General features: G+C 37.2%; 1 protein-coding gene across 1 annotated transcript; it reads right to left on the reverse strand.

Moving 5' to 3' along the window:
• Window positions 1-6535: 6535 nt before the first annotated feature.
• Window positions 6536-7787, reverse strand: LOC101889071 (putative phosphatidate phosphatase). The gene has a single exon (XM_011294837.3). It carries the CDS (start codon window positions 7723-7725, stop codon window positions 6667-6669), a length of 1059 nt encoding a protein of 352 aa, XP_011293139.2. The 5' UTR covers window positions 7726-7787; the 3' UTR covers window positions 6536-6666.
• Between the last annotated feature and the right edge of the window lie 4332 nt (window positions 7788-12119).

Consider the following 12119-nt stretch of genomic DNA (forward strand, 5'->3'; position numbering starts at 1 on the left):
CCTATAAAATGGGATCCAAAAGTCCGAATGTCTTAAATTATACACATCCCAATATTTTTATTAGCCCAAGGTCTGGTGTGAAGATGGGATATAACGGTCCACTCTTTCTGATACCTCCCCCACAAGGTTTCAGAATTTTGAATATCCATGAAACTCATAAAATGCGAAATTAAAATCTGATTCCATTCAGACTTGGCACATCTCAATATTTCTATCAACGCAAGATCTGTTATAAAGACGGCAGAGATCGGACCATTCTTTCTGGTACCTCCACCACAAAGGGTCAAAGTTTTGAGTAACTAAAACGATCTTATAATACGAAATAAACATCGGGTTCTATTCAGATGTCACACATCCTATTATTTCTACTAATACGAGATCTGCTGTGAAGATCTGATTTTATTCAAACGTGGCACATCTCAATATTTCTATGAACACAAGAGATTGGACTATTCCGTCTGGCACCTCTCCCACACAAAGGGTTAGAATTTTGATTTATAATTATTCGCATATAATTCAAAATATATGTTAGAATTTCTTCATTTCCAATATTTTATCAATAATAGGAGAGATGGAACACTTCAGCGCACTTAGATCGACTCCAAATATCCTGATATGTGGTACCTCAAGTGCATTACAACATTTTCTAAAAATTATCACAAATCTTATATATATCACATATCTTATACAGGGAGAGATGAAAAACTGCAACCAACTTCCGACTGCTGCCATTTCTAAGCTACTCGTCCGATAACTATTAAAATTATATCAGTACCAGCTCATTATATAGTTTACAAGCGTACAAACGCATTTTGGTGAGAAATTTCCAGAAAAAAAGTTATTCGTCATTAAATTCAAACGTGATAGTGTGATTTCTTTATATTTGGCTGGAAAACCACAAGTGGCTATCGTTAGAGCACTCCAGCATTTCAATGTGAATAAATCTCTTGTGTCTCGTACCATCGCTTGGTCGATACTGGTAGCGTAGCCCGACGTCAAGGAAGTGGACGGAAGAAAACAGCAACATCAATAGAAATGTTTCGAAAAACTTGATCGAAACCCGCATCGCAGTGGCCGAAAATTGGCTCATGAGCTGAACTTATCGCAATATTCCATTCGGCAAATATTGAAAAATGAGCTCTGGGTAAATCCATTGAAATTCCAAAAAGTGCAAGAACTTACACAGCATCAGAAAGAAAATAGACTCAAAAGAGCTAAAGAGTTGCTTCGCTTGGCAGAAAGTGGCGAACTGCCGAATTTGGTTTTCTCTGATCTCCGATGAGAAAACATTCGTTGTCCAGCAGCTTGTAAACATAAAATATGATCGTGTTTACTTGCCAACGAGGTCAGCTGAAAATGTGCACCTTCGGTTGGCCACCAGAACTCAAGGGCCGGTCATGGTGATGGTGTGAGTTGCCATAACAGGCGCTCGTATTAATCGACCGTGGCATGAAAATAAATGCCGAAAATTATTGCGATGATATTGAAGCCTTGGGCTCGCAATCATTTTGCCCGCAGACCTTAGACATTCCAACAGGACTCAGCACCATCGCACTCAGCACGTGCCACCCAAGAATGGTTATAAAATGAGGTTCCTCGATTCCAGCGCACAATGGCCACCAAAATCTCCGGATACCAATCCGTTGGACTATTGTGTCTGGAGTATTTTGGAAAGCAAGGTTGGCATTAAAATATACTAAAGTGTCGATCACCTCAAGCAAGCGCTTCGTCGGGAATGGGCCAATATACCGCAGAGTAACATTCGGGCAGCGTGTGACGGTTTCATTGGCCGTTTGAAGGCCATAATTCGTGCCAAAAAATAATGGCCTAAATTCTAAAATTGTATGCTATTTCCGACATTTTTACTTTTGTTCAATAAAATGTAAAAAAAATTAAAAATTATAACGTTTGACTTTGTTGCATTTTTTCTATCTCACCCTGTAAATAATATATTACAAATCGATTTAGGTCTAATCTGGAACGTTGTAATATTTATGTCAAACTGAGGTCGAATGCAAAATGACTTAGGTCTGATAAGTCAGCAATCTACAGGGTTGCCCATATTCGACGGACCCATCTGGCAACGCCATAACTTTTGACAGTGATGTCACATCACTTAATGACATACCGCGTTTGAAGCGTCAGTCCAAGCAGATTTTTACCATACACGCCATGCAAGCGCTCTAAATAGTTGAAATCTACATTCAACAGAAGAAGTCAATTGTGAAAACTCAACGTGCTTTTAAAACTTAAAAAAATGTGAGAAGTGCGCCTTCTAAGAACACCATTAAGCGTTTATACGAAAAATTTTCGACTGGTAAGGCTCTTTCTAATCCGAAGAGGCCATATAAAAGTCGACCAAGGCGATCGGCCGAGAATATCGCTGCCGTACGAGCCAGTGTTGAGAGGTCCCCAAGAACATCCCAAAAACGCCGTTCTCAGCAGTTGGGCATGGCTCGGTCCACTTTACAACGGATTATTCACATTGATTTGCATTTGTTCCCGTACAAAATTCAATTGACGCAAAGAATGTTGCCTGCGGACAAGCCTCGTCGATTGGAATGGGCCCAAAGAGTCATGTGTCCGTCGAATATGGGCAACCCTGTATTTGGCTGGAAAACCACAAGTGGTTATCGTTAGATTACTGCTGCATTTAAATGTGAAAAAAATCATTTGTGTCTCGTACCATCGCTCTTTACCGTGATACTGGTAGTGCAGACGGACGTCAATGAAGTGGTCGGAAGAAAAAAGCAACATCAGCAGAAATGGTCCGCCAAGTCAAGAAGCGACTTGATCGAAATCCGTGTCGCAGCGCACAATGGCCATTAAAATCTCCGGATACTAATCCGTTGGACTATTGTGCCTGGATTATTTTGGAAAGCAAGGTTGGAACTAAAAAATACCAAAGTGTCGATCAGCTCAAGCAAGCGCTTCGCCGGGAATGGGCCAAAATACCGCAGAGTAACATTCGGGCAGCGTGTGACGGTTTCATTGGCCGTTTGAAGGCCATAATTCGTGCCAAAAAAAATATGGCCTAAATTCAAAAATTTGATGCTATTACCAACATTTTTACTTTTGTTCAATAAAAATTAAAAAAAAAATTAAAAATTTTGATATTTGACTTTGTTGCAGTTTTTTTATCTCACCCTGTAAATAGTATATTACAAATCGACTAATCTGGAACGTTGTAATATTTATATCAAACTTAGGTCGAATGCAAAATTACTTAGGTCTGATAAGTCTGCAATCAAAATATATATTCAAATAAACGGACATTGGCTGAGGTTATACATCTGTCGGCAGAACCGACTGATACTTTTTAAATTGTTTTGGAAGAAATTTCCACTGCTCTCTTCGTATAGCCCCCATACAAAGCTACCTCCCGATATTCGGTATTCTGATGATTTTAGCGACATTATTCACCGAGATGTTTCAGATTTGGTATTTGAAGTTCGTAATAGGTACTGCAACCTTAGGTAGAAAATTGTCTGTGCAGCTCCACGTTTTGTATAGCCCCTATATAACGGTACCTCCCGATATTCGGTATTTTGACGATTTTAGCGACAATATTTACCGGAATTGTTTCAAATTTGGTATTTAAAGTTCGTAATGGATACTGCAGCCTTAGGCAGAAAATTATCTGTGCAGTTCCACATTTTGGTATAACCCCCATTTTAATAGTATCTCCCTATATTGACGATTTTAGCTACATTATTCACCGATTTTTTTCAATTGTCGCGTTTGAATATTGTTGCCTATGTAGGTCCACGTCGTCATGTAGACCCTAATATGACGGCTACATTTGGTATTTTTAAGAAGTTTACAGATTTTTCAACGGATTTATTTTTTTTTTTTTTTTGAAAATCGCCAAATTCGTTCCAAATGGTGGAGGGTATTCAAAGTTCGGTCCGGCAGAACTTACAGTTTTTTTACTTGTTTTTTTTTTTTTCTGAAAAAATCTGTTTTTTATTGTAATAATTATGATTGCATTTGAAAATGCATAACACATGTTCCATAAAACGATTTGAGTATTTAAGTGAATACAAAAATTAAAAAAAGAACACAACTCAAAATTATAAACATAAACATGGATAATACTCCTTACGTATAAGTATCGATGATATCTCATTTTAAAACAAGCAAATAACATTAATGTAAACATGCCTGCCATCGATTGAATGCCTGGCCATTCATTCGTTGAATGAATGGATGGATGGATGGTGGGGTGAAGAAATGAATGCCGCTGCTGGAAAGATGGAGTCTTATGGGGCCACAACTTCTCCCCACCACCCACCCCTCTTGCGCTTCAGGTGGTGCTCCTACATCCAGTTGTTGGTGGGTAGGCACAAAATGCAGTTTTCATATCGATTTTCTTTTCGCATTTTTCATATTTCACTTACGAAAGAAGTACCGCCGCTGCTACATTGAATGCACCTCTCCAGCTGTCATTAGTCATGTCATTCGTAAACGTTTTCATTTCAAATGAAATGAATTGAATTGCATTAAATCGCGGCGAGAATAAAAATCGTGAAAATTGTAATAAAAACAAATTGAAAAAAAAAATGTTAAGTATTTGTTTGGAATTAATGGGCAGGTGAATTATTGTCGATAGCTGTCTGGGTAAGTCGGTCGATTATTTGTTTCTGGTGAACACAATTTATATATTGAGGAAATTATGGCCACTCGTTCAGCCTGTAAATTAGTCAATGAGAGGAAAGCAGTGACTTACTTTTTTTTTAATTCTTTTCTAAAAAAAATCTGGGATACATTCTTTCACAAACAGAGAAGTTTCTCGGATATGACTTTTACCCTTCAGGGTCTTTTTTCTGCTTTTGGACTTTTGGTATTGAAAATGAGATTTCCATAGAAAAAGACTTTTTCCATAGAAAAAGACTTTTTCTATAGAAGAAGACTTTTTCCATAGAAAAAGACTTTTTCTATAGAAGAAGACTTTTTCCATAGAACAAGATTTTTCTATTGAAGAAGACTTTTTCCATAGAACAAGACTTTTTCTATAGAAGAAGACTTTTTCCATAGAAAGATACCTTTTTTATAGAAGAAGACTTTCCATAGAAAAAGACTATTTCCATAGAAAATGACCTTTTTCTTTAGAAAAAGACTTTTTCTATAGAAAAAGACTTTTAATATAAAAAATGACCTTTTTCCATAGAAAAATACTTTTTTCCATAAAAAAAAAAACTTTTTTCCATAGAAAAAGACTTTTTTTCCATAGAAAAAGACTTTTTTCCATAGAAAAAGACCTTTTTCTATAGAAAATGACTTTTTCCATAGAAAGAGACTTTTTCCATAGAAAAAGACTTTTTCCATAGAAAAAGACTTTTTCCATAGAAAAAGACTTTTTCCATAGAAAAAGACTTTTTCCATAGAAAAAGACTTTTTCCATAGAAAAAAACTTTTTCCATAGAAAAAAACTTTTCCATAGAAAAAGACTTTTTCCATAGAAAAAGACTTTTTCCATAGAAAAAGACTTTTTCCATAGAAAAAGACTTTTTCCATAGAAAAAGACTTTTTCCATAGAAAAAGACTTTTTCCATAGAAAAAGACTTTTTCCATAGAAAAAGACCTTTTTCCATAGAAAAAGACCTTTTTCCATAGAAAAAGACTTTTTCCATAGAAAAAGACTTTTTTCCATAGAAAAAGACTTTTTTCCATAGAAAACAGACTTTTTCCATAGAAAACAGACTTTTTCCATAGAAAACAGACTTTTTCCATAGAAAACAGACTTTTTCCATAGAAAACAGACTTTTTCCATAGAAAAAGACTTTTTCCATAGAAAAAGTCCTTTTTCCATAGAAAAAGACCTTTTTTCCATAGAAAAAGACCTTTTTTCCATAGAAAATAACTTTTTCCATAGAAAAAGACTTTTTCCATAGAAAAAGACCTTTTTCCATAGAAAAAAGACTTTTTCCATAGAAAAAAAGACTTTTTCCATAGAAAAAAAGACTTTTTCCATAGAAAAAGACTTTTTCCATAGAAAAAGACCTTTTTCCATAGAAAAAAGACTTTTTCCATAGAAAAAAAGACTTTTTCCATAGAAAAAGTCCTTTTTCCATAGAAAAAGACTTTTTTCCATAGAAGAAGACTTTTTTTCCATAGAAAAAGACTTTTTTCCATAGAAGAAGACTTTTTTCCATAGAAAAACACTTTTTCCATAGAACAAAGACTTTTTCCATAGAAGAAAGACTTTTTCCATAGAAGAAAGACTTTTTCCATAGAACAAAGACTTTTTCCATAGAACAAAGACTTTTTCCCATAGAAAGTGACCTTTTTTCATAGAAAAAGACTTTTTTCCATAGAAAATGGCTTTTTCCATAAAAAAAAATGTTTCTATAGAAAACACTTTTTCTATAGAAGAGATCATCAGTGATGAGAAGAACATTAAAATTGACGTTTTCCATGGAAAGAAGATGACCTCCATTGATTTTTTTTTAGAGATTTGTCACTTCGCATGAAATTTTCTTCGTCGCTCATTTGATGTTAGTCAAAAAAATCTACCTCATGTTCGGAACCGCAATTAGGCTTTATTAATACATTTTATTTACAAAAATAAACGCCGTAATTTACATTCGGTTGCACAACCACACATACACCCACATGGCTATTTCTAGCCATTAACACTCTTCTCTAACCTCCTCCCCCACAGGTTCATGGTTGAACTTGAACTTCGGTTATATAGGATGGAACCTCTGAAAGTGATGTGGACGGTGTTACATATGTACTGGCCACAGATTCCGCTACAGGTTCCCTGTGTTCTTGTTGTTGTCGCTGTTGTTGTTGTTGTTGTGGCTGTTGTTGTTGTTGTTGTTGTGGTTCTTGTTCTTGCACACTTTCATTCCGCCTCACTACAGGTGATTTCTTCGGCATATTGATGGCCTCAAGGAATGCCCGACCACCTTTTAGATGACCATGGACATGGCGGCAAACCGCAATACCAACACCTAAGCCCAACAGGCTGCCAGCCAAAACATCCGACGCATGATGTTTGTAGTCCGTCACACGGCTAATGGCCACAAACCAGGCCCAGAGTACGGCAGCGAATTGCAGGAACGGCACGAAAAGGCCAAAGCAGGCACGATAGAGGCGCAGGGAACGGCCAAACCGTTGCAGATAGAAAACGACAAAGGTCATGGCGTAAACGGTCAGGCTGGCGTGACCACTGGGAAAGGATGTACGCATTGCATAGTTAATTAGGTGAGAGATATTGTCGGCATTGGCTGCACCCTGGCATGAGTAGTGTTCAATGTATTTTCCCTGATTCTCCTCCCACTCACAGCTGGTGCCATCGGCGAGAACAGGTTGACAAACTGCAAAAAAGTATGGCCTTAAACGGCCTACAGCAAATTTGCCAATTTCCTTTAGCAAACGTTCAGCGGCAAATCCGAACAGGAAGGGCAGCAAAGAGACGTGGATCATTAGCCATGATCTCAGCAAATTCTTAGAGGGTCGACTATTCAGCACGAAATTCTCCACCAGTGCAAGGGCCACAATCATCACCACGGGAATGCCCAAACCAATGCCATAGAGCCACACATAAGTGACCGTATCCCTGTGCAGGGGATATATGAGCGAGGTGTCACCACAAACGAAGCCATGCTTCTTTATTGGCCCCCATATCTTGGAGATGTTTAGCGACAAGGCCAACAGGAATGTGACAATTATGAAATCACTCAAAAGTCGTAGCAAATATTTCACTTTCAGAATCATTCTGAAGAGTTGGTATTCTGATGTGGACTACACTTGGCGGAAGAAGTACTTAAACTGAATAGAAATTCATCATCTTCAACCGCGAGAGAGGAGAGAGATACACAATATGGGTTTTTTCGGAGGTATAATAAATATCTAAGTCATCGGCAAAACCACAAACAGCTAATTTTAGGATAAGCTATTTGCAGGGTGTGATACAATACGAACAATAATAGAATAGGCCAGTTATACAAAAAATTTTCAGATTTAGTAACCGTTTTGGTTACTCAAAATTTTGACCTTTCTTGGGGGATGTACCAGAAGGAATGGTCTGATCTCTACCGTTTTTTCAACAGATCCTGTGTTGATGGAAATATTGAGATGTGCATAGTCTAAATGGAATCGGATATTAATTTCTCGTTTTATGAGCTTCATGGATATTAAAAATTTCGGCCTTTTGTGGGGCAGGTACCAGAAGGAGTAGACCGATGTAGTCCATCTTAGTACCACATCTTGAGTTTATAAAAATATTGGGATATGTGAAATTTGAAGACAATCGGACTCTTACATCACATTTTATAAGGGTTGTAATTATTCCAAATTTTGACCATTTGTGGGGGAGGGCGTCGATGGAGTGGACCGACATTGTCCATTTTCTAACATGATCTAGCAATGACGTACATATTATTATTTCCAAAGTTGGAGCAAAATCGGATAATCGTTTCTCTTTCTGTGCAGAAAATATGTTTTTGAAAAATGTCGGCCTTTTGTGGGGCCTGTACCAGAATGAGTAGCCTGGTCTTGGGTTTATAAAAATATTGGGATGTGTGAAATTTGAAGAAAATCGGACTCTTACATTACATTTTATGAGAGTTGTAATTATTCAAAATTTTGAACTTTTGTGAGGGAGGTACTTGATGGAATGGACCTGACCTATCTTAGGCGCAAATATTAGGGTTTGCAAAATTCTTTCACTTTTTGTGCAGAAGTATTTTTTTTTTTTTTTTTTTTTTTTTTGAAAGTTTCGACCTTTTTTGGGGGTTGTACCAGAAGGAGTGAATCGATATTGTCCATCACCGAACTCGATCAAAGTGTGACAAAAATATTACGATTTACCAAGATAGGACAAAATCGGATACTCCCTTCGAGAGTTATCGTGAGCACCAGCCAGCTAGATAGACTGACGGACGGACATCGCTATTTCGACTTCAAATGTCCTGAAACGGATTTGGTCCAAAGAAGACCTAGGGTCTTAAGCCGTTATTTCGGCTAAGCACGTTTTGACCTATAAAATGATATATACCCTCTCTAGCCACATGGCTGCGGGTTTAAAAGTCATCACTGAGGACCTCTTCTATAGAAAAAATATTTACACATGACCTCTTCTATTGAAAAAGTCATCACTGATGACCTCTTCTATAGAAAAAGTCATCACTGATGACCACTTCTATGAAAAAAGTCATCACTGAGGACATTTTCTGATGACCTCTTCTACAGAAAAAATCATTACCGACGACCTCTTCCATAGAAAAAGTCATCACTGATGACCTCTTCCATTAAAAAAGATGACCTCTTCTATAGAAAAAGTCAACACGGATGACCTCTTCCATAGAAAAAGTCATCACGGATGACCTCTTCTATAGAAAAAGTCATCACTTATGACCTCTTCTATTGAAAAAGTCATCGTTGATGACCTCTTCTGTAGAAAAAGTCATCACCGACGACCTCTTCTGATGACCTCTTCTACAGAAAAAATCATCATTGATGACCTCTTCTATAGAAAAAGTCATCACTGATGATATCTTCTATAGAAAAGGTCATCACCGACGACCTCTTCTGATGACATCTTCTACAGAAAAAATCATCATTGATGACCTCTTCCATAGAAAAAGTCATCACTGATGACCTCTTCTATGGAAAAAATTATCACTGATGACCTCCTCAATAGAAAAAATCATCACTGATGACCTCTTCTATAGAAAAAGTCATCCCTGATGATATCTTCTATAGAAAAGGTCATCACCGACCTTTTCTATGAAAAAGTCATCACAGCTGACCTCTTCTGTAGAAAAAGTCATCACAGATGACCTCTTCTATAGACAAATTCATCACTGATGACCTCTTCTGTAGAAAAAGTCATCACTGATGACCTCTTCTATTGAAAAAGTCATCACTGATAACCTCTTCTATTGAAAAAGTAATCACTGATGACCTCTTCTATAGGAAAAAGCATCACTGATGACCTCTTCTATTGAAAAAATATTTACACATGACGTCTTCAATAGAAAAGTCACTACTGATGACCTCTTCTATACATAAAGTCATCACTGATGACCTCTTCTATAGAAAAAGTCATCAGTGATGACCTCTTCTATAGAAAAAGTCATCAGTGATGACCTCTTCTATGAAAAAGTCATCACTGATGACATCTTCTATAGAAAAAGTCATAACTCATGACCTCTTCTATAGAAAAAATATTTACACATGACCTCTTCTATAGAAAAAGTCATCACTGATGGCCTCTTCTATAGGAAAGTCATCACTGATAACATCTTCTATAGAAAAAGTCATCACTGATGACCTCTTCTATAGAAAAAGTCATCACTGAAGACCTCTGCTATAGAAAAAGTCATCACTGATGACCTCTTCCATAGTAAAGGCCATCACCGACGACCTCTTCTATAGAAAAAGTCATCACTGATGACCTCTTCTATTGAAAATGATGACTTTTTCTATAGCAGAGGTCATCAACTGATGATCAAGATCAAGAAGTCATCACTGATGACTTCTTCTATAAAAAAAGTCATCACTGATGACTTCTTCTATAGAAAAAGTCATCACTGATGACCTCTTCTATAGAAAAAGTCATCACTGATGACCTCTTCTATAGAAAAAGTCATCACTGATGAGCTCTTCTATAGAAAAAGTCAACACTCATGACCTCTTCTATAGAAAAAGTCATAACTCATGACCTCTCCTATAGAAAAAGTCATAACTCATGACCTCTCCTATAGAAAAAGTCATCACCTCTTCTATAGAAAATGTCATCTCACTTTCCAGTTTTTTTGTGGTAACTTTTTCAATAGAAAAGGTCATTAGTGATGACATTTTCTAATGAACTCATCAGTGGGGACATATTTTATAGAGGAGGTCATCAGTGATAAACGGTGATTTCTTCTATAGAAAAGGGTCATCAGTGATGGGTGTTTCCATAAAAGCGGTCACCAGTTTTGTTTTTTTTTTTCGATAGAAGAGGTCATCAGTGGTGACTTTTCCTATAGAAGACGTCATCAGTGTTATCTAATCCCATAGAAGAGGTCATCCGTGGTGACTTGTAGAAGAGGTCATCCGTGATGACTTATAGAAGAGGTCTTCAGTTTTGACTTAGTCTGTAGAAGAGGTCATCATCAATGAAATCCTCTTTAGCCTTGGGCCCTGTAGAAGTTTTCTTTCCCAAAACCCTATTCAGCCCCGAAGGCTGAGTAGGAGTTTTCGTTACCGTTAATTTAATCGTTACCGAAAATGCTATTTGTAGCCGAAAATCCTATTTCGTTACCGAAAACCCTATTTAGCCGTGAGGGCTGAGTAGAAGTTTTCGTCACCGAAAAATCCAATTTAGCCCCGAGTGCTTTAGTGAAAATCCTTACTTCTCTTTACTGAAAATCATATCCAGCCCCTAGGGGATAGCAGGAGTTTTCGTTACCGAAAATCCTATTCGGACCCGAGGCTGATTAGGAAATTTCGTTACCGAAAATCCTCTTCAGCCCCGAGGCTGAGTAGGAGTTTTCGTTACTAATCAGCCCCGATAGAAAATGTCATCACTGATGACCTGTCCTTTCTATCGCAAAGGTCATCACTGATATCAGTTTTTTTATGGACAGAGTCATGTTCACAGAACTTTTCTTTGGAAGAAAGTTCCTCTGCTTTGGGCAATCCTCTATGGAAATGCCATCTTCTCAGTTCCTTTCTTATAGGAAAATTTATTTTCTTTTACTTCTTTTGCATCGCTCTTCATTATTAATATGTTTAAGACGCATAAGTTTTCCAGACGCTCGCATAATTTTTAATAAATCTGATGTTGATAGCAATCAGCGATTTCGTAGCATCATGCAGGAGGGGAAGTATAGCCAAGCAACACGGGGTTATATTTTTGTTGTCAACCAGAAGTTGGGACACGATCTTGTTGATGTGTAACAAAATACCCGTCTCAACTGATAACGCACCGGTAATAGCTGTAATTGGTTCGGAATTGAATATCAAATTTTGCTCATTATTTTTATAATTTGTTCCCGTTGGGTCCCATTCCCCGCTTACGGATTCATTGACTTAGCTGTGTTCTGAATTCTCAGACACTTGACAATTGAGTAAAATTTCCATTGTTGTAAACAACAACAATAACGCAATCATGGGCAGCT

This window comes from Musca domestica, unplaced genomic scaffold (genome assembly GCF_030504385.1).
Source record: "Musca domestica strain aabys unplaced genomic scaffold, Musca_domestica.polishedcontigs.V.1.1 83, whole genome shotgun sequence".
NCBI classification, from domain to species: domain Eukaryota; kingdom Metazoa; phylum Arthropoda; class Insecta; order Diptera; family Muscidae; genus Musca; species Musca domestica.